This window comes from Nomia melanderi, chromosome 3 (genome assembly GCF_051020985.1).
Source record: "Nomia melanderi isolate GNS246 chromosome 3, iyNomMela1, whole genome shotgun sequence".
NCBI lineage: Eukaryota > Metazoa > Arthropoda > Insecta > Hymenoptera > Halictidae > Nomia > Nomia melanderi.
In genome coordinates this window covers 741,753-766,591 of record NC_135001.1, presented here as the reverse complement: position 1 = coordinate 766,591, position 24,839 = coordinate 741,753, and the positions used below count along the sequence as shown (strand labels likewise).

Below are 24,839 nucleotides of genomic sequence, written 5' to 3'. Positions count from 1 at the left end.
GCTGCTGATAAACTTTCGAATTCCATCTTGTTAAAGTAAATTGGCGAAATGTAATTTTTATGAACACCAGCAGTTACGTTCTGGTTAATGAAATTCAAACGCAATGAATGTAATATAAACCTTGACAAATGAAGTACTAGTCGGTTGTTAATAATTATTCAAATTAATGTGAGACGTTAATTGGATCATGCTGCAGTGGCATATGTAAACGTTCAATAAATACGAATGAAGGCAACAAAGGTTGATATTGGTTCCCAGAGAAGGAATTCAAATAGCAAAAGCAATCAGTAACTGTTGCAATCATACGAAAGTAAATTGAAACCTCTTTCTTGTCGTGTTTTACAGACACCAAACGTAATGCTTCTCAAGCTTCTTTTCAAATGGAATATTTTCCAATAAAAACATTTATTGGAGAGAACCTGAAAGATCATTCTATCGAATAACAAAAGTGTAATTGAAAAAAATAATTCAAACATTACAATGATACAATGACTTTGCAAAATTCAATTAAAATTTAAATATGATTATAAGAAATGTACTTATTTAGAAGAAAGAATATTTCTTACTTTCAATTTTATTCGTCTTCGTTCTAACATTTATTCCTTATTAACTTAATTACGAATTAAATTCATCACGAGTCTCACTTATCATTGTACATTCCCTTTTTTCCAATAAATTATTACCGGCAAATTTGTATCTATGACAGGTGAAAAATAAATCATAGGGCAAGAGGTTAATGTTAACCCTTTGCGAACGAATATCGACATTTCGACAAGACAAAACATTCATATTTGGAAGACTAAGACGCAAACAAATGATTTAATCACTCAAACAGCAAGAGATTAGCATGTAGTTTCTATTTTTGCTATTATTTAACACTAAAACTTCCAGGCGGGTCAAAACGAGCCATTTCTGATTCAGTCCTCTTGCAATTTTTAAAAAGATAGATGTTTCTCTACGAAATTATTAATGAAATTGATTTAGTAACACGCAAACTGAATTGTGGATCAATTAAAGTCTCAATAGATGCACTCTTCCAGTTTCTCTACAGAAATTTCAAAAATTCAGCGTAACTGCTTGGTAGTGTTAGTGTTAACCGTTCGAGTCCCACGGGCTTTTGCAAAAACTCGGTCGAAAAATGCCAAGCGGCGCGATTGCGCTTTCCTTTCGATTCAGACACTGAATGACGCTTTTCTATTTTGACAAAACCAAATTTTAAATAGCGCGATCGTTACATTTTTCCAGTTTTAGGCGAGTAATAAAAATAAAACTGAATAATTAGGATAGGAAATAAATAAGCTTCATCTGATACCGTAACGGTATAGATGAAGCGATAGACCGCCACTTTCAGGCAATCTCACGGAGAACCGCCATCTTGTCGCTTGGGGCTCAAACGGTTAAGCAATTAACCCTTCGCAGACGAATGTCGACATTTCGTCGAGATCAAACTGTCATGTTTGGAACACTGAGTTGTAAATAAATGATTTAATAACTCAAACAGCAAGGGATCAGTGCATAGTTTCCTTTCTCTCTATTATTTAACACGTTGAACGCCGCACGATATCATAGAGCAAAATACACAAAATGGAAAAGATACAGTATTAAATCATTTGATTGAATCGCGTTATTATTATTGCGCGCTCATCTTGCTCAATATCGCCGCATTAGGCAGCATTGTTTGTAATATACAAATGTTTTCAAATAATCCAACGTAGATCCATGACATCCGACACGTTAAGCATTCGATATATAATCTGGCTTCATCTGCTGAAGGCTTTGTATACTTCAAAGAATCTCCGTCCGCAAAGGGTTAATACATAATTTAGCTTCATCCGTTGGTTTCGTACATTTCAAGGACTCTTCACTCGCGAAGGGTTAAAAAAACATCAACATCATCCCGCACTATTCGCAAAGCTTCCCTCGTTAGTCCAGCACGCCATCTTATCGGTTGTTTCCAGTAAATCGCGACTAGCCGATAATCCATTCCCATATTTCCCTCGGCAGCCGATGTTTACGCGGCAACTGTCGGGCCTTCCGATTGAACGGCCGTTTAATGGTTCTTGTTCTGCACAATGCATGCACAGGGTATCACCGAAGGAAACGGAGGAGCCCGCGCAGAGGAGAAGAGAATCGATTGAGCGGAATAAGGCGGCCTCGCCGCCGACGTCGCCCACGGATCCGCTCGAGCCATGGAGCACACGTGACATTAAGGACATGAACACGATATTGGCTTGGGAAGAAAATGTGCCGGACAGTCCTTAACGAAACTTTATGATATTATGCGCCCAGCGCTCCTGCCTTCGCCTTTCTAGCCATTCGCTCGGCAAAAACGGAGTTGTCCTTGCGGAACCTGCCAACTCAAACGTGTCCAGGGATTCGGGTGCTAGGGATGTTTCCACCGGACAACGACGCAGCTTTTCTTCGAGGATTCGACGACCTACAGCGAGGATAGTTTCTCTGGGAAGTAGAATATATTTGAAGGTTTGAGTAATTAGTGGGTTATTCTACGAGTAATCATCGTCTTTCGCTGCAGACTTCGGCGCGACGTTTTATGAGTCGTATCGGTTGGCTAGTTGACCTTTCAGGGATTCAACTGTGTATAAGAAGAGCTAGATGGTAAAAATAATGTTTATTAACCCTTAACGGTCGAAGGGGCTCAATATGGGGATATGAAAAGGGTTTGGTCTTCGTTTCATTTATTTATCATCGCTGTAGTTTTCTTTATCGAATATTGCAACTTGTTACATCATTGGTTTGTTGATCATGCACTGGCAAAAAATATTTACCGTAATATTACGTCTTATGAGCGAGTGTTACAAAGAAAGCTCTCGGTCGTTAACGGTTAAATAATCAAAGGAGGTATACATATACGAAGATCCAACCGAAGGATTGTTGCGTTACTCTTGAACTTGTGCAACAAGCTGCGCATTTTTTCGCGCGAATGTCCATTATTTCTATGACGCGAAATTTGTCATGCCACACAACTGTTGTTTCTATAATACTTTGATCATTCACGCTCTGATTGATTATTACTTACTCGTAGAATAGATTTTATTGTTTTACTGTTTACTTCGCAGAGCTAGTAAACAATCAAATTATACACTTCTATATTTTCTTATGTAAATCATAGATGTGTGTACTGAGATCTCGACTCAAATACATTTTAATGACTTTAATATTAAATCAATTTATTTAATAATCGTTCCCGAAGTTATTATACATTATTAGAGTATTTAGTATCGCATTAATACTATTCCTACCGACACCCTACGTATACCTATTCCTACCGCGATCAGTCAAATGATTGGTCTTTAGCACAACTTATATTTTTTAATGTATCCAAATATAGTTCGTTTCATTTAGAAGTATATAATTTACATTTTATTCGTTTTCACCGCATTTTTTACAAATAGGTTTGTCGATTGTACATTTCCCATACACGTACTTTTTACATTTTAGACAGATGTTGTTAGTCTTATTGTTTGTGCAATATCTCATTTGGTATGGTTTCCGGTCGGGTGAACCTTTACTTGTATTTGTGACGGGTGTTGCTTGATTTTCTTTGCCTAACTCTAGTTCTTTTTGATATTCAATGGCAAGTTCTTCTGTCAACTGAAATAAAAATTCTTGCCTCGAAATTTCTTCTCCCGTGGATTCTTTATATAAAATCCATGCATTTATCCCGGCTAAATCTAGGATATTGAAAAATACCTGTAAATGCCATCTCCGACATTTAGATTTTACCGATTTTATAGGTTTTACCGATAGGCGAGCGAGATCTGTAAACACTTGGAAGTACCGTAATGCAGTCCCCGAAAGGCACTTTTTGGCTAAAATCATGCCACAATTGCCATAATTGAGTCTTTGAGAGAATACTATTACAAAAAGATATAAATCATTCTATCAGTCAAATGACCGGTCGTGGTAGGTAAGACAGACTACAAATTTTTCTCAGAAAATAAACAATAAAAAAAGGAGTGAATATTGAAAAATGTTTTATACATATATTTTAGGAAAAGTCGTGAAGTATAAAGACGATTCAATTACGTTGTCTATAGGAAATTCTGATCGAAATTTTAAAAACAGTCATTTGACTGCTCGCGGTAGGAATAATGTTAAGTAGCTAATTACAGTATTACAATAATTATAAAAAAAATAATTCGAAGGACTATGATCTATTAACTTCAGTGTTAAACCGATCAAGCTAATAGTTTCTAAGTAAAATGTGGAATAAAATGAAGAAACCAGTATCCAGATTGAAGAGAGAAGCGTTTTATTGTTTTGCCAAAATATTTCAAGGCAAATAGTCAACTATTTATGGCACTTATCCTAATCTGCTATCCGTGGGCCATAAAGAAAACCTTCCCCTTCATAAAACAGGCTATGAAGTGCCTTCTGGTGATGTCAGGCTGTCGACGCTCAAAGCGGTCAAGGTACTAGTAGCCTCTGCAACGGGAAAATTCTTTTCTATTTGTTTCAAACTTAACTTTGGAATATTCTCATTGGTTACGTTATTATTATTATTGTAATTACTGTTAGTATTGATATTATTATTCAAATATTTTAGAAGGAAACTCTACATTAATGAGATTAGAGATTTATTTCTATTTCCAGTGAATACATCTAAATAAACATTGTTTTAACAATGTATCATCAAAGACTGATTTTCGTACATTGATTTAACACTGGAGCTAGCTTGCCTGTCGAAATTATGGATTTCAGTTTTATCATTCTGCAATTATTGACATTTTGGAAGTATTCAGTATCCGAGATGATTTTTATAAGACAATTATTTTATTTACAGTCTTCGTAAGAATTACATATCAACCCTAATAAATGGTAGTTTTAGTTTAGTTCGGTACAATAACGTGTCAAACTCGTGAAAATTTGAAACAGAGTATAACGAGCGTAAATATTACTGAATTCTTTTGAACTCAAATTAAACATTGTTGTTCGGTCGTCAATTATTGTAGTTTAGAGCAAACGTACATAGAAAAGGCTCAGAATGTTTCTCCTTTTTCTCAATAAATTATTAACGTTGAAGAAGTTATGTCGATCAGAGCTGAGAAACACATCATAGAGGAAGCGGTTAAATTTTTTATAATCCTTGTTTTAACAATTAGTGGTCCATGTTGGCAGCAGAGGGTGAACAGGCATGGGAGGAGAATGAAATCCTGTCGAGAACCAGCATTAACACGAAATGCGTTTCAACATGTTGAAGAAACGCCATCAATTAAGTAGTCATAAACGCTTAACGTTCGCGCGCGCAAAGGAGGTAATCGCAATAGCATGCAACAGCAATTAGTCCTCTTATCGGAGCAATTTCATTAATAAACTACGATACTGCCCTATTTTTCATGTGTTTAATACGACACAGTTTACAAATGCGAGTAATTCTATACAACGTGCAACAGGAATAATATAGAATAAATATAGCCTAATACTTTCGAACCCGCAATTTCCAAAATATAAGTGAATGAAATTCAAAATCTAAGCAAAATCCAAAATCCAACATCTGCATAAACAAAATCGAAAATCTAACTGAACGAAATCTAAAATCCAATTTCTCCAAAAACGAAAAATGTCCGTGAATCTAGTTAACACTAGAATTATCAGATAGGTCAAAATGGCCCATTTCGAACAGGATTAAGAACTACTGAGATTAGTAAAACTTGACGTTTGATAATCTCCCGAACCAGTCCTACCGGCGCCAAACGAAAGATTCCTGATTACGCGTGCGGACGGTATAGTATTAACACTATTCCTATCGCGAGCAATCAAATGACTGTTTTTAAAATTTCGATCAGAATTTCCTATAGACAACGTAATTGAATAGCCTTTATACTTCACGACTTTTCCTAAAATATATATATATATAAAACATTTTTCAATATTCACTCCTTTTTCTTGTTTATTTTCTGAAGAAAATTTGTAGTCTATCTTACCTACCACGACTGGTCATTCGACCGGTAGAACGATTTATATCTTTTTGTAATAGTATTCTTTCAAAGACTCAATTCCGATACTGTAAAGTCATTACAAACGAAAGGTAATGCAGTTGTGGTATGATTTTAGCCAAAAAGTGCCTTTCAGGGACTGCTTTACGGTACTTCCAAGTGTTCACAGTTCTCGCTCGCCTATCGGCCTCGGTAAAATCAACAAATACAAGTACAGGTTCACGCGAATGGAAACCATGCCAAATAAGATATTGCACAAACAATAAAACTAACAAAATCTGTCTAGAATGTAAAAAGTATGTGTGTGGGAAATGTACAATCGACAAACCTATTTGTAAAAAATGCGGTGAAAACGAATAAAACTGTCAAAGTAGCTATTATCTTCATTCTATATTGAAAAAATATAAGTTATGCTACAAAATGCTACGAAATCTCGTTTTTATATAAAGACACTTAGCTACGCAACTTCGCTAATTACCACAGCATTGAAAAAAATATAAAATTTGATTCGAATTGATTATCTATTTAAAATATATTACATAACAATATATCTGAGTTTTTCTATGTGTAGCGATATAAGTTGACCTCACTGAAAATTGCCATCCGCACAATTCAGTTTTCTGAAAATTAGCCAGTACGCAATGTGTTAAGCATTCTTGAATCCTAACGAATCTTCTTCCTCGTATCTCGCCTCGCCCCTTTTCTTTCCTCCCGAAATAAAAATTGAAAGCAAGAACGATCGCGTGAAATATTAAATTTCGGTTATTCATTCTTTCCAAAGTGTTCTTTCGTACGTAGTTCCCGTAGTTTTCATTTCGACGCAACCGCGAGAGCGGAGAAAGAGAACAGACGAGGAGATACGCTCAGCGAGGCTCACCACCTCGGAAACTTCCAGCCTCCCGCGTGTATTGAAACAGTAATGATATGGGAAGGAACCAGTGGGATAACGAAATGAAAACACGTGCTGAACATCCAGGAATCGTCCAACTTGCCGGAGTTGTCGGCCTCGTTTACGCGTTATAGCGTTCCCGCCAAGGGAACGATACGCCGGAAAGAAACTTCCTGCTCTGGCAGGAATAAAAATTAAACGGAGGATAATTGCCCGCCTAAATGCCTCGTAAATACACTAATTTTCCACCGGAAAAACCTCGCGGCGCACGGTTTTTACCAAATTACTCGCAACGTCGTTCCGAGGGACCGCTATTGCTTGCCAACCTGTTTATGCGTTCCTCCGCGACGTATTCGTTATTGTTTACTCCATATTTCGCGTATAATTGCTACAATTTCAGTGCATTTATGATTTATTTCTAATGAACTTTTTGTGGGATTGACACTGAAGATTAATGAATCGACCAATCTTTGAAATTTATTGAAAATTCTGTATTACACTAATTTTCCGCTGGAAAAACCTCGTGGCGCGCGGTTTTTATGAAATCACATTGTTCCGAGGGATGATTATTGCTTGCTAACCTGTTTATACGTTCCTCCGCGACATATTTGTCATTATTTACTCCATATTTTGTGTACAATTTCTGGAATTTCAGTGCATTTATGATTCTCTTCTAACGAACTTTGTGTGATTAACAGACCGCGGATTTTTCTGCGTTAATGGGAAATTTGAAAATGCAAAATTACACAGAATTTACGAACAACGAAGAAATCTATAAGACATCGAATGTGTAGTGGTCTCTATAATATTTGTTGACACATTATATACGGGAAACGTAAAAGTACCATTTTCATGTACCGTAGAATTAAAGTACTAAATAAATACTTGTATAACTTCATTAACATTTTTTACAAAAGTAGATAGTTGAAGACTTTGAAAGTATTTCTATTTGCAATGGAAACTCTCGGAAATATGTTGAATAATAAATGAATGAATTGAATGTAATTGACATCAGTTGAAATGAACAAAATGGCCCGCACGCAATGTGTTAACAATAATCATTTTCCACATTTTTCGAACGATATTCTTGAAATTTTTAATTTCTACGAAGATCCGCTGTCTAGTGATTAACATCGTAAATTACTGAATTGACCGATCTCCGAATTTGATTGAACATTCCGCATTTTTCATTGTTTTTGTTTTTTTGTAAACCGCTCGCCTCTTTCATCGAATTTCGACGGTTTGCCGGAACGATATTTATTTGTTCATGCGTGGGTTATTTTATATTTTCCACGAGCACAGTGCACGGTAACAGGATCACCAGAAATATTTGATTCTCACGAAAGAAATGTTGTTCTTTTTTAAGTCGAACAATTGCAATTTTTCAGCTATCCCCTCGTTTTTATTTCGAACGACAAAAGATCGTTCACCGCATATATTATTTGCGAAGCTTAAAGTAGATTTCGCTGCTGAGTTTTGATGTGCCGTGTCGGTCAATTGTAAAAACGTTATTTTGAGGGAAACGCGTCTGAAGTTCTGCCTGTAAATTCATTTTCAGATTCATTTCTCTGTTGTTGTAACAACGATGAACGTTTGCGGGTGTTCAGTGACTAGAGAGAATAATTTGCTGGAGTATGTAATAAAAGGTACTTCTTCGTTCATTCTTTTTCGGAATGAAAAGTTTATTTACTGACTGTGAATTTATCTTTCTTTATTAACCGGCGAACGAGTCTAAACGTCGACTTAAAATTTACAGTGATGCATGGTTCTTTTATTTCTGAATTATTTATTATTTATTTACTATAACCTATTATTAATCTATTACTAATCTACTGATAATCTATTATTTACTTGCTATTATCTATTATTTCTCTACTATTTACTTATTACTGATTTTTCATTATCTATTATTATTTCTCATCTATTTACTATTATTTACTATTTATCAATTATTAATCTATTAATAACTAATTATTTATCTACTATTTATTTACTATTATCCATTACTTCTCCACTACTTACTCATTACTTATTTATCATAATCTATTATTATTTCTCATCTATCTACTATTAACAACTACTTATCTATTACATACCTATCACTCATTTATTATCTCTACAAGTACACACCTAACATTCCTTCCTCCCACTTCAATTTCTCGTTACAGCATCTAACAGTTCCATTGTCCCTGCATTCGACAAATATAAACTGTTCTTTGCAGTTACCATTCTAAACGAACAAGCCATCGATGCTACCGTTCCATCAACCCACATTTATACTCGCTAATCTATACTCCTATCGCGAGTGACGATAAAATGCCTCTCGAATTAATTCACAAGAACTACCCTTTGTTTATTCGATATTCCGGTATACACCCGATTCTTTATTCGACGGGAATGGCTATCGACGATTCTCGAGTCAGATCAGGCATTGACGTTTGCATGGCACACCGATGGGACCTCACACCGACATATCGAGGATCCTGGAACCTTGTACCGTCGAACCCTCGCGCGCGTGAAACCCTACACTGAAAAGTTTTCGGACACGTGGAACATGATACATCGATATGGAGCCCGTGGGACTCGACGCAGACGGTCGCGAATATACCAAACTCGATATAAACAATTCAGAACGCGCGGCATAGGGTTTGACGCTCGCAACAATAGCCGAGACGCGAGGAATAGAGCTGTACACCCATGGGGCGCGACCTTTAGGACCAACGGGCCTGACCCAGAGGCGCCGCTGTCCAACTTTGATCTGCAATGTCCGCTACAACGGAACTGCTTTATCGCTGGACACCGGGTCTTTATGCAAATTCGAATGTTTTCTGATGTAGTTGGATGTATTGAGTATGTCTTGCGTGTTTAAAGATATATATTTGAATATGTTGATATATATATATATATATATATATATATATATATATATATATATATATATATATATATATATATTGTATATTGAAATAAATATATTAGAATATATTATGTTTAAAATACAATTAGAAAAATAGAACTACTCTGTAAAACGACTATTTTTAAGGAATATTATAGAAATCGCACTTTAGACATTTTATACATTTTTTACGTAAAGTAAGAAACAAAGCTATTTTATAGAAATATTTCACATATTGATGCAATCTACAAAACTTAATATTATATACACGACTTTGTAATTTGTTATATGAAGTCAAATGGTGACTGAAAGTTACCCTTCGCAATCGACAATATTTTTCATTATAAATATTTATTATTTTTTGTTGAAATATTGATAATACTGTTAGCAAGTAACATATAGGAAAATCTTACATAAAGTAAGGATTGGAACTAATTTATTTCTAAAGTTCTAGTGTTGATACCTAATACGAAATTGAATATTGAATTTCAGTCTTCATAATTTCGTTAATAATTTTTAAAAACAAATTACTGTACATATAAACATTACGTGGCTCAATGTCAACCTCAGAATATGCATAACAAGTTTACTCGCGGCGCTAAACCCCAGAAAATTCGGAGCACACTAAAACACCTAAAATCAAGAGGTGGACGTAATCTTTTGACAAGCAGCGTATAACGAGAGATTAAGATGAACACGTGTTGCACGCCGAGGTGCCATACGAAGATGAATAGAGTGTGTGTTTAGACAAACAGTAAAATCGAGTTTGTAGTTTCTGAGAAGAGTGTGAGGCAAGCTTCAACACATTTTTCCTCTATTAATATTTTAAAGTTTCGCGAGAGGCTTCTAGTAAAAGTTATTTAACACTAAACGTAGCGACACTTTGTATATACTTCCTGCCGTAACCAGTCAAATAATTAGTTATGAAACAAACGTAAATAAATTAGACGAGAAATCTTTCTCATTGGAAACAGAAACAAACGGACAGAGAAAAATTGAAAACCTGATTATGGGATAATATAGGAATTAATAAATAATAAGATTAATAAATAATAAGATTTTGATAATGGGCATCTGACTGGTAGTGGTACATTTAGCGTTAAATTGTTAAGTAAGTAATTAATCATAGAGAAGACTTTCTTCTCATAAATTAAATCATGAAATGTATTTTCTTCTTGAATAAGTATTTTTTACATGTTATAAATAAATAAATTCTACTGCATTTATTTAAATCTTTATTCCGAATAACAATATCTTCATTATTGAAAAAAACTCTTTCCATCGTGGAATACTGATAGTGTTCAATACACTTGTTTTCCTTCACAGCGAAAACATTTTGAAAAGCAATGCATATTAATGAGTTTAAGGGGTCAGTGATATTTAATGTAAATACATGCAGCGAGCGATCGTTTTAACAATTTGTCACGTATCAGATACATTATTGGCTTATCGGTGTATCCTAGTATCGTTCGTACTCGCCTGCTCCATTTGCATGAAACGCGTGTACCGTTCGTTGCAGGGAACCTGGCACTCTCGTCTGAGTGGTCAGATTCGAAGGCGCACGCCTGATTGGCCGAGGCATGAGACTGTCTCCGCCCCTATGACCTAATGAGTGCCAGGTTCCAAGCAACTGACTGTAGCTGCAAATGACGGCAATGGTTGACCTATATTTTTAGTGTTATAAGTACAAATATTATTAGTAATTTTATTCTGAAAGTATGAAATATCAACATTCGTCGGTAAAAGGTGAAAAATATGTTACACAAAATTTATTGCTATGATTGTTAAGTTATTAAAGATATGACAAAGTAGCATCTGTTACGTCGTGATCAGAGTTTCAAATTGAATTCGACAAATCTAAATGTTATTTACCTTTCTTCGAGTATAAATGAAATATTACTTGTTTATTATTAATATTTAATCTTTACAGTCAACTTAGATACGGAACAAGCATAAGATTCTGTTCTTTTTCTATTTAATTATCAGGGATAAAAGTAATTCTACGAAGCACGGTTGTAAACGAAATGAAAGGTAAAGGGGTTAAAAGAAGGAAAAGTGGTGAAGATGATAAAAATGAAATTTGCGAGGTTCAAGAGGATAGTACTATTACTATTCAGGCGGTTTGTAATTGGTTCAAAAGATTCAGAGGCAGGGATTTTAATCTCGAGGATGAAGATCGCGGCAGCCAGCCATACAGCGCAGATACGAATCTCATCAAGATCTTAGTCGATGAAAAGCCACGGTGCACACTATTCGTGAGATAGCATTTACTCCAAAGATTTCGTAAACAATGGCTCATAACCATCTCACAAAGCTCGATTACGCGAATCATTGTGAACTACGAGTTTCCCACCAGTTTAGGAAGGGCAACCTCTTTAACCGAGTTTGTATTTGCAATTTACTTCGCCAACGGTACGAGAACGGCCACTCTTCAGGAGGTTTTTATTTATCTTCATTTTCTGTTGTAATTTCAATTAGACGTACTTTATTCTTTGCATTTGTAGTTGTAATTTTAACTATATTCATCTTCATTTTTTATTGTAATTTCAATCAGGCGTACTTTATTTTTTATATTTGTAATTGTAATTTTCACTACACTTAGCTCCATTTTTTTTATACTTCAAATTAGACATATTCTATTTTATAGGATTATAATTATAATTTTAACTACAATCATCTTCATCTTTTACTACAATATAAATAAGTTACACTTAATTCCCAATATTCACAATCATAAATTTTCCATAATCATCTTCATTTTCAAAGATCCATATCTATACATAAAATGTTCCCCTGCTCTTAAAGAATTGATAAACAAAGTCAGACACTTGAAATTCTTCGATCATTGGGCTCAGCCATTAGCCGGTAACCAAAGTTTATAATCGATAATCGATAATACTCGAAGTAACATAAAAGATAAAAAGAATTTACAATGCAACCAATACTTTATATACTCAAATTGTAACAATTGTATTGAATTGCTACTATATTAATTATTATTAGTATACTGATTATTAATACACAAGCAATCGTGTCAAAGGTTGCAATGCAACCAGCACTTAATGTACTCAAATTGTAGTAGTATATTAATAGTAGTATACTTACAACTAGTACACGAGCAATCGTATAAAATCTTAGATTCTCCCGACTCGTAACGCAACAACTTTATTTTCACTGGGAAAATATTATCCAGCAGCTCGTGAGATTGCCAGTGGTTCATTGAAAAATCGATTTCGAAAACACTGCTCCGGGGTGAAAGTAGCAGCGAGATTACCCCGACAGTAGTGAAACGCAAAAGATAAAATGTCGGGACAGATTTTCGGCCGTTGAAAACCCACGGAAACTGACGGAATGACAGGTCATATCTCGTTCTACTTCTTATTGTCCTTAACGGGCTGCTCTGATTGCACGCTACTGGGGACAATATCACCGGCTCTCCATCACGATGCTACTCGTTACTGCCATATTTGCACCAATCACACAATGTGCCAATTCCCGGTACGTATAAACGGGTTGTGATCTAACAATTATTCACCGGGGGATACCTACATCCTATCAACGGAATTCAATGTTTTGGAAAACACGCGTCTCGCGCGAGATTCTACGAATATGTTTCTTTGATAGGATTCTTCGCCGAATTGTTTAATTAAACGATTTGTGAAATATTCTGGGTTCTTTAAATTTTGTCATGTATTTTTAGGAACGGAGGATTTACATTGATATCTAATAAATATAAATTCTTTATATATTTTTTTACGTATTTATATATTTGTAGGTTTATGTGTTTATATCATTTTTGCACTAAATAACTAAAATATTGTAGACTTTAAAAATCTTTTGATATACGTAGACCAACAGGGGAAATAGTGTTTTGTTTACATTGATATCTAATAAATATGAATTTTTTATATATATTTCTATATTTCTATATTTCTATATTTCTATATTTCTATATTTATATATTTGTGTGTTTATATAATTTTCAAATCAAATAATTTGCAAGATATTCTGGGTTTTTTAAATTAATATACCGCAAAATTCAAAAGACGTTGAATATTTTACAAGTCATTTGATTGAAGAATTATATAAATCTACAAATCCCTAAATACATAAGTATATACATAGATATGTATATAAAATATACATTTGTCGAATATCACAGTAAACAAAACATTTCCTCTCTCAGCCGGAAAATTCAATTTCGGCTGACCGTTCAAGCCGTCAACGTACAATGTTGTCACCAAAAAAATTGTTTGGTCAATCGTTTCTGGCCTACGCCATTGCTCCAACGACTTGACAGCCGATTCGTTAGTCGACCAACTTCAAAACACAAATTATACTACGCCGTTACACGTTATATCGTCAAAACGAATCCTGACACGAACGTAAAAATATTCTCGCTAGATTTTTAGTTTGCAGCATTAACTTTTTACAATTGCAAAACTTCGGTGGGAAGTTTCGAGCATTTGCAGAGTTTCTATTTTTTCACAATAAAATCAAGATTTTACGCAAACATATTTCCGTACAAATGAATATCTGACGCTGTAGTTTTTCGTTGAAATTCGTAATCCACGGGCGAAAATGTCTGAATGTTACTTTTCGAATAAATAGATAAGAGATCGTATAATAAAAAATGATTGCTACAATATCGTCGCTCGTTTGGAAAGTAAAAGTTATCTTCAGCTATATAAACTTTTTACTGGTAAACGTAACCTTGGCGATCGTATAATTTCTTAGTCATTACGAGGAGCACATTAAACAATTACATTACCAGTTACATACCTGAAGTCATGTCCAAGTTTTTACGAGGGAAAACGACGTCGGTTATTTTACGATTTTTTAATTCTCATAAAAGTTACATCACATGATTCATGTATTTACGTATAACGTTATCAATTTGATATAAAACTGTGCTTCGAGATATATATGTACTATGTATGCCTATGCATAATTGTAGTATTGTTTAGTATAAGGAGGACCATTTGCAGGTTATTGTCTACAATTTTCTATGTTATAGACCGTTGAGAACGTATTTTACTCTGTCACAAATATGTATACAACGTAACTTTGAAAATAGAAGGAAATGCACCGGAACTTTGATAACGAAAAAACACCATGCTACCATTAGATCTCAATCCTATTGAATTTTTCATTATAATTTTTGTAGTATTTTATGAATAATTAATATAAACTTATGATTTTATGATTTAAGTTAGGATGCATACTGTGATTAACATACTGTGATGATTTAGTAGTCATTGCTTACTGTCAGTTACAAGAATTTAGAGACACTTGCTAGACTTTGTGAACTAAAGATATTTTATATTGAAAATATCTCAAATGAAACGGATATTTTAAAATATTTTTATTTCACAAAGTCTATCAGGTGTCTAAATTCTGGTGACAGTAAGCAATGACTAATAAATGATCACAGTATGTGAACGACAGTATACGTCATAAATTAAATCATAAAATCATAAATTTCTGTCTATATTCGAAATCTATAAATCGTCTTCCCTTACTTGACTTCGTAAAAATGTCCATGGTAAATAAATATCAACAGTTGACAATGCGTGACTACGGTAAAATAAATTGAATCTTAATTAGAATTATTGATTATAGGAACAGCGGTACGAATAAATAAAAGAGTGTTACAATTTATATTTTCCCGTTGATTTATAGCAGCGACGCACGTTATGCTCCTTTTGCGTTCCGTTTAAAGTTATTCCGTGCATGAATCACGCACAGATCATCATATCGATCATAAGTGCGAACAATGGGGAAGACCAATGAATCGGGAAAATAAAAGTTTATCGCATGTGTGAACTTGCGCAGCAGGAAATTGGAAATGATGACACTGCTCGTTATTGTCGCTCGAGTGTCACGTGTATAACGGTTCTATTCTTGCTATGCGTTTCGGGACTCGGGGTTTTGATATGCGAAGAATAGGTTGAACGTGTTAACGGTGAACCATTATGGAAATTGGTATTGGGCAAAATTTCATTCGACGAAAATTCACGTCAACGGAGGAGAGAGAAAAATTCGGAATAAATTATTATTCGTCGTGGGAAAAATGATTTAATTTTGTTTTAATATTAATCGGAAGGAATGATTTCATTCTGTGTGAATATTAACCGAGAAAAAGGATTTAGTATTATGGTAATAGTAATCGGGAAAAATGATTTAGTCTTATGTTAATGTTAATTGAAGAAGTGATTTGATTTTGTATTAATATCAATCGAAAGAAGTGATTTAATCGTCTGTTAATACTTATCGAAAAATATCACTTAATCTTCTGTTAATGTTCATAAAAGTAGTTATTTAATTTTAAATTAATGTTAAACGGGAAAAATGATTCGTTCTTATGTTAATATTAATCTAGGAAAACGAATTAATTTTATATTAAAACTAATCGAATGAAATGATTTAAACTTATATTAGTATTAACCTGAAAAGTGATTTATTCATGTATTAATATTAATCGAGGAAATGTTTTGCTCTTATGTTAATATTAATCTAGAAAAAGGATTCAATTTTGTATCAACATTAATCGGAAAAATGATTTAATCTTATGTTAATATTAATTGAAATGAATGATTTAATCTTAGATTAACATTAATCGAAAGACAACGATTTAACCGTTAATCTCAACGGTTTGTTTATTAATCTTTTTATAGAGGCCTCCACAGTTCATTTGTCTGTAAATATTAAATCTGAAAGCTTGTTACTTTATGGCAAGTTAAGCATCGATGCACAACGAAATAATCTTTCCACCGGTGCGGAAGAAGGCATTGACGTATTGTATCGAAGAAATGCGCAACGACTCGGTGGATACTCATTCAAAATTATTCCCATTGTTATTCGAGTAAATAAAGAAGAATTATTCGAATAAATAGACAGAATAATTTCCCGGTAACAACAAATAATTCTCCACATAAAATGTATGGAAAATAAATACTTATCATGCCAATTATCTTACGAAACATAAATATTTATAAACACTTCCAGTAATATCCAACTCCTTAACAATTTCTACAAAATTCTAGTTCACTGTAAAACTCTGAGGATTCAATTCTTAAACTCGAAACTAGGTTACTATTCAAGCTTGATTCTAAAGAATTCGAAAATATTCCAAATAGAATCCTTGTAATTAATTTAAAACGATTAGTTCCAACCCTTTCCGCTCGGAAAGATAAATATAATATAAATATGCGAAGGATAAATATTTCTAAACATTTCGAGTAGTATACAACTCCCTCTAACGTAAATAAATACCTTGTATTAATTAAGTGGCACAATTATTTTATGTAATTTATTTATTATTATATATAAACTAAGTAACATAAATTACATAAAATATTTCTGTCACTTAATTAGTTTCTTTATCTTAGAGGGAGTTGGAAATTACTTAAAATGTTTAGAAATATTTATCTTCTGAATTTATTTAATTAAATTCTTTTTTCGAATTAAATTACATAATTTATATATTATATATATATACCATTTATAAATCGAACATAACAGCTTCAAATTCTTACGTCTCACGGACATGACTGTAAGCGAAGGGGTGAAAATTGAAACGTATTGTTGGAAAATTCTATAAACAGCGCAACCATTCGTAAATGAATAAAACAGAATCTGCTTTCTATGCAGCGTCCATCGTATGCATAAATGTTCGATGAATGGAATAAACAACGCTGGCGAAATCAATGTTTTTCGGGAAAAATATTGTTGCTTCAGATTGTAATTCTGATTTCGTCGTTGTCGAACGTTATCAATAGAATCGATACATTATTCTGTCATGCAGCAAATGTTCCATTTGTCAACTTCATAGTCAGACGCGGCTGGCGTCGGATGCGTGAGCCTGGAACCTGAAGATATCGATGAGAAGGACATCGAAACGATCCTCGAATGGCATAATATTTATCGTAACACCGTGGCCAGCGGATTCGAACAACGTGGAAATCCCGGGCCACAGCGACCTGCGAAATTCATGATGGAACTGGTGTGTACTCGACTTTCGTGCAGTTTGTGCGCGATCGATGTTTAATCCTAGAAAGCTTGACAATTCGAATCTGATCAGCGTGCTCGGCCGTATAATCAATTATTTCGAATGATTTTTGTTGGACAATAATATTGGAGTAATTGATCTAGTGAAGATTCACATATGTGTGTAGCGATGTTTATTTATTTATTCAACCCCCGAATGGTTGACAGTTGTAATCTAATCTAATCAAAATCAGGTGAAATAATGAATTATTCTGAATGATTTTTCATGGACAATAATGTCGGAGTAATTGATTTACTGAAGATAGACATACGTGTGTAAAGGAATTTCTTTATTAAACAACTCTTGAATGGTTGACAATTGTAATCTAATCAGGTGGAATAATAAATTATTCTGAATGATTTTTCTTGGACAATAATGTCGGAGCAATTGATTTACTGAAAATAGACATACGTGTGTAAAGGAATTTCTTTATTAATCAACGCTTGAATGGTTGGCAATTGTAATCTAATCAGGTGGAATAATGAATTATTCTGAATGATTTTTCTTGGACAATAATATCGGAGTAATTGATTTACTGAATACGTGTATAAATAATGGTGCACAACTGGAATTTAATCAAGAAGTGGAATAATCAATTATTTCTTATGGCTTCTATCGTAAAACAATATTGAACTAATTAATCTATCGAAGATCGAGATACCAGAAAATTCTAAAATATCTACCAAACCACCATTCCACTTCAAACCATGCACCGTATACATCTAACAAATTTCGAAATAAATCACCCGATTAATACACAAGATACCCGAACCAATTCACAAGATTGAAATTCGTTAATATATCCATAATCTATTTTCAATATACGAGAGCTCCCAGGAAATTTCAAATAATTAGACACGTTTCATGTCGGAGTAAAAAGATGTCCCTTAATCATTCGCGTCCTACGAAATTTGACAGCAATATTTATTTCGACAGGTCTGGGATGAGGAACTCGCTCATATCGCCAGGCGCTGGGCGCTGCAGTGCAACCTCTTTGAGAAAGATCAGTGCCGAGACGTTGGCAAGTAATCCCCTTTGATACGTCCCATTTTTCACTTCCCTTATTTGTCCCCATCATTTTTCAATATCCCGTATATATATATATACGGGCAAACGTTGGATTATTTCAGTAGGAACGCGGTACGTCAAAATGACTGATGCCTGCGTCCCTTTCTCACTGTCTTGTCAGTTCGTTTATCGTCCCCGTGTTCCTTTCCGGGTAACCACCGTTAACCGTAATAATCATTCGTAGTTTTCCTATTAACCCATTTGCATCAGAGCTCGAAATAGGTTACGAACTTCATACGTTTGAGACGTTTGACTGATGGTCAGCCCGTATCACCGTGCGACAGTACCTTGCTATTTCCAAGGAATATTAGGTAATCGTTGAAGCAAAAGATACTAGTATATATTTCTACTACAATGTTACTACTATCTTTTGTTTCAATTGTTACACGTGATTTCCAAGTAAAACTTCAGGTAATCGTTGAAGCTAAAGATAGTAGTATATATTTGAACTACAATATATACTACTATCTTCTGTTTCAATTATTACACATAGTTTCCAAGTAATAATTCATCAACCCTCCGCGAACGAACGAATTTCAGCAAAATGAAATGTTCATATTCGAAAGACTAAGTCGCAAACAAATGATTTAATCACTCGAACAGCAAGAGATCATCGCGTAGTTTCTTTTCTTTTCAATGATTTAAGCAACCGATGTACAATTTAGCTGCATCTGCTGGTTTTCTATATTTCAAAGAATCTTCGTCCGCAAGGGGTTGAAATGAATAATTAAAACAAATCTCCCGATGAATAATAAACTCCGTGGTTTCTTTATCCATGATAGTTGTCTCGTTCGAAAGCGAGCCGATATTCTCATAGAAAAATGGCCGTTTCTCCGAGCGTTCCGTCGATCTAGTTTTATGGTTGCCTCTCGGCATGAAACGAACGACCGATCTGACTGATGAATTTAATCGGTCTATGTATAAGGTAACATACGGACCGCCGCCATTGTGTGCCGAACGATCTATGTGTTCTTTGTAGAACGATTCGAGGTATGGCAGAACGTGCACCTGCTCGATATGAGCAGCGTGGGAAACAGCACGCGCGCCGCGAGACTTCACTTTCACATTCAATCATGGTACGACCAAGTGGAAGACTTCGATTCCGCGGAATTCGGGTAAGCCCCTGCTATATACACTTTCCTGCGAGCTTTAAAGCTGTACCATTCCCGCTCGGGTTCGTTATTTTTCCCGACTGCGCGGGGATTAGTTTAATGCCGGAGGTTCGCTGGGATCTTTCGTAGTCAAGGTACGAAGAGACTGCCGGCGACTAGAGCGGTTTATTTTATCAAACAGTATTACAGATGTATCAGCTTCGAATAATTACTTAGAAGCTTTCGATGTATGATATTATTTGCAGCGACGAAGTACTGTCGTCGCGTCAGAGGTGACTTACGACCCAAATTCAGATGATCGATGTTTTTTAATATGTAGTTGAATTGCTCAGAAGTTAATACGGTTAAGTAGGTTTTTGGATATTTTCTGATTTTTAGAAATTTTAATGGAATAAATAATATTGTTTTTAGTTATTCAAAGATTTACTCGTTTCTTACTTATCTTACTTTTCTTTTTTTAATGTATGGTTGAGTCGCACGGAAGCGGATGCTGTTTGGCGCAGAAAACAACAAATCGGGGAATTTGTGTAATTAATGTATAGTTGAGTCGCTAAGATGCCAATGCGCATCTCATGCGAGATTCGATCGGTATTTTGATGTTTTCTAATTTTTCGAAATTTTAATGGAATAAATAATATTGTTTTTAGTTATTCAAGGATTTACTCGTTTCTCACTTTTCGTTATTTTATATAACCCAACCAACAGAGGTGTACGTCGAATAGAATGCTGACAGGCGCAAGGTTTACTAAATACAGCCAAAACTTAAACCAGCTTTCCTTTCCAACATGTGTTTAAATAATGTGACACTTGATAAGCTACGAAGGTATATATTTACCTTAAACAAGTTAACAAAAGTCAATCTAAGAAATTTGATGGCAAATAATTAATAATTGTTCTGGCGCTTAATATATAAATTACGTATAAACAGTACCGCGTAAATAGAGGAACGCCTTAAAAATACGTTCGAATAAATAAAAAGCAAATAAACGGAGTTTATTTACAAATTTCCATGAGTCACAGCGCTATTAATGTATGTCGGGTCAAGTGAACTCGAACAATGCGAGAGGGTTAATATACGCTCCGTGGAATTCCTTAGTAGAGAGGCTGAATACCTTTTGAATTTCTAAGACCTGCTCACACACGACTTTTATCAAGCTACGCGACCGTGGAAACTGTTTCTTCTCAACATTCTTCTAATGTTTAGAGCAACACCAAGCACTTAAATCGTCTTTGCAAAATTTCTTTATAAAAGCTGTAAAAATTTTTGTTTAGCTACTACCGAATCAGGTTCTTTAACACTAGACTTACGGAAATTCGCGTAATAAACGAATCTATTGTAGAATATTTCAAATGTACGTCAAGTTAATGCATGCTGACGAAATAATGTTCTAGAATGCGTGTCAGTGAGATGAAGTCAACTGAAATCTCAATAGACACACTCTTGGAGTTTCTATAAAAGAATTTCAAAATACCATTTATCTGCTCGGTAATAGATAAATGTCGTCCGTCTCATTAGAGAATATTGAGCATTTCCAGTGAAACATTCGGAAGTTTCTTACTAGCAATATTCAACATTTTTGACGAAGCGAAGACGATATTCTTTGAGACTAACTCGAAGAGAAATCGCCAGTACATTGAGGAACAAAGCTATTTTACTCCAATATTTCACGTATCGAGACATTATACAAAGCTCAACATTAATCAAAGTTTAATTTAACAAAGTTTAACGCGAGAGTCTATAGTTTTACTGTATCCAATCAACTGGCGACTGAGAGTCACCTCCCGAGTGCAAAGGGTTGAGCAAGCTCAGCTGAAACGATACTTTCGACTGGGCAAAAAGTCGAAATAAATTTGAACAGTAGTGAGCTTTGTTCGGGAACCGTGGCGCGGTTGGGTCACGTACACCCGAATCGTGCGTTAGGATTACGTATTATCGAATGCCGACGGGCCCGCGTTCAATGACAGAAGCCCGCATAAGTTCGAGTCGTTGAATCGTAAGGTAATTTAAATTCGTTGAACCGTTCGTTAGCCGACTGCATACTCTGTAAGCATCGATTAACCCCTTAACGCTCAACCCAGTGACGCATACAGCCACGCCTGACTACATAACAGAATGCAAGCTCGTGAGAGAATCCTTTGGTTCCGAAGTGCCTTTTTCGAAATCATCTTCAGCGCTCTTTTTTTCGAGGCATTCAACGAACGCACATACTTGACCTTTCTATGTGCACTTTTTAACTCTCCGAGGCACTAGATTTACCGACATTTTGGTGTCTAACTCTATCGAGACGGGTTAATTTGACTGATGAGCGAAATCACGCGTTTCCTTTGAAGAACAACTTAAAAAACGATGTGATTATACACAATGACCTTATAAATGAAACTATCTATAGTGTGAGTGAAAGTCGGTACAAGTGGCGGAAGAAGAATGGGTGAAAATGATTTGAATTTGAGTCACTCAGAAGCCAATGCAGTTACGTCGATTTTTTTATATTTTCGGATTTTTCGAAATCTTCGTGGAACTAATAATATTTTCAGTTAATCAAAGATTTACTCATGTTTTCGTGTTTTCTAGCTTAGAAGGTCCTTCTTTTTATAGCTTCTGAACATGTTGTATAATCATTCCAGAAGCCAAAACGTTAATTTCCTGAATGTTCGTTTTTTGAACCCAACCGCATTGGCTTCTGAGCAACACAATTATTATACAACATACTCAGAAGCTATAAAAAGAATCGGTTTCTAAGGTTCATTTTCATTGGAAGTGGTATAATAAAAATATTGTTTATACGAATAAAATCTTCTCTTCCTCCTGCAATAAGTATAATTAAAAAGGCATCAGACAGCTAGTATATCCTCTCGGCGTGAAAGGATTCACCAAGTTATTTATAAGACCGCACAATACAGGGTTCAGTATAAAATAGTTCGTACACGTGTACGTACAGTACGTGTGTGTGTGTGTGTGTGTGTAAGTTCGTTGGGAAATCCACACATATTGTCATTCAGTGTAGCACGTAATGCCCTAAGTTGAATTGATCGAAACGACTCTTATGTGGCGAAGCTTTCACTTTGTGAATAGGACCGTTCGATCTACCGCGTGTAGACACTGCTAACTCGCCTTTGAATTTAAGGAAGGGTTTACCAATATCCCTTCCCGCTTTCCGGTAAGCTCTTTTCTTTTATACTTCCCTCTGCGCTTCCCTCTGTTCCATCTGCAGTGTGACAAGCGTGTGTCAACACAGAGATCCAAGGTACTCGAGGAAACAACTGAAGACTAGAACAGTCTTATTCAGTAGGCATCTTAGGCACACAGCCTAGGGATTACGATCGACGTTCAGAACCTGCGACAAGATGGCCGGGCCCGCGGAAACAATATGGCGCGCAATATGGCCGCCTCTGTACAGAACCTCAAAATTCAACTATTCGCTTAACGAACATTGGATGTTATCAATGTGTTGCTAAGTAGTTTTTGTTATACAAAATTTCTCTGTTTATCCCATTCGCTAGCTTTTCTTTCAGTAACAGACTTCATGGTTGCAATATTTTATGAAATAAAATATATCGTCTTTACGTACAAATAATATTCGAAACATGAAATCGCCGCGATTTCCTGTATATTATGCGCTACAATATCATATGAAAATGCATGTAAATGTAATTTACTCTTCTTTGCACAAATATGAAATATCGATTGTCATAAATGTGTGACACTGGTAGCGAACGTGTTATGTAACGTTGGAATCGAAATATCTATTATCATTGGAACAACTAAAGAAAATATAACCACCGTATGTTTAGGACTATAACTTACAACTTTTGTCTAAGCATCTTTTTCTATTATTCATACTTTTGATGTTATTGAGTTTTGTTTAGGTGACTTACAATCGTCATTTGATCCGAAAGGCAAAAGCAACTAGTAATGAGTTATTGAAAAAAATTATTAAAGATGAGACAGTAAATATTCTTAGGAAAGCGTTGGGAAAAACTAGAAACGTAAAAAGACAAACACAATTATTTTTAGAGGAATTCGGCCATCCAAATAAGGAACAATCTCGGTAACTTTCATCTGAATAAGTCACAGCATTTAACAAAATATTATATTCACATTGTATTATATATAATCCCGAAGAAAGTTATCCTCCGCAAAACATATTAGCTTCCTTAAAACAAACACTTCCGTACTAAAACTTTCTTTCCATTCTCTCAAAAACAAGAGACACTCGATTCAAATTTTGCAGATATTACTATTTACCGTTACAAAAATGTCCCGCGCAGTACATTTGGCTTGCCATCCTCGCTGTAAGAATCTTTTCCGGTTAATGAAAAATGCATATTGACGTTCCAAGTCGCAGGAGAGTTCACAGAAACGTTATTGTCTGCCTTAAAACTTTGAAATCTTGGCAAAGGCGGCTAATTGGTTAAGAAGTTTAAAAGAATGGCAAATCTTCGGGCATCCTATCTTAGTCGTGATGCAATGAATAATAGATCACTTGAAAACTCGAATCATGATTTTACATTAAATAACAATAAATTCGTTTAATTAATGAAAGGGAGCTGCGAGGCTAAAGAAGTATCATGGCAGTAATCTCGGCGGTGTATGTATCTTTACTCTTCTTTGAACTCACCGAGAATCCAAAGCTATGTATGTGGTTAAAAGTTCGTTTGTGGGTTCGCTTCGTAGCGTGTGGTCGCCGGTAATTCTTGCGAGAAAATTGCCGGAATATTTTCCTGGTAGTAACTAGAAGTAGAGATACTTACGTGTTAGATTTTTCTTTGAGTCAGAGGTAATAGTCTGGCGAGGTGGGGGTGTATTGCGTTAATGAAACACTCGGTCGAATTTTTGGTTAACATGCTGACAACACATGAAATTCGA

At 34.9% G+C, this 24,839-nt stretch overlaps 1 protein-coding gene across 11 annotated transcripts in view; it reads left to right on the top strand.

Annotated features, from left to right (window-relative positions):
* iav (transient receptor potential cation channel subfamily V iav) overlaps positions 1-17,697 on the top strand; it is an 86,276-nt gene extending 68,579 nt beyond the window's left edge. For 9 of the 11 annotated variants that reach the window (XM_031987714.2, XM_031987711.2, XM_031987710.2 and 6 more), the window contains one exon: positions 2,085-3,747. In XM_031987714.2, coding sequence (XP_031843574.1) covers positions 2,085-2,262 — 178 coding nt within the window. In that variant the 3' untranslated portion in view covers positions 2,263-3,747. Of the gene's footprint in view, positions 1-2,084; positions 3,748-17,549 lie in introns of those variants that run through there. The other 2 variants (XM_076366123.1, XM_031987715.2) reach the window with 2 other exon arrangements.
* The last annotated feature ends 7,142 nt before the right edge of the window (positions 17,698-24,839 follow it).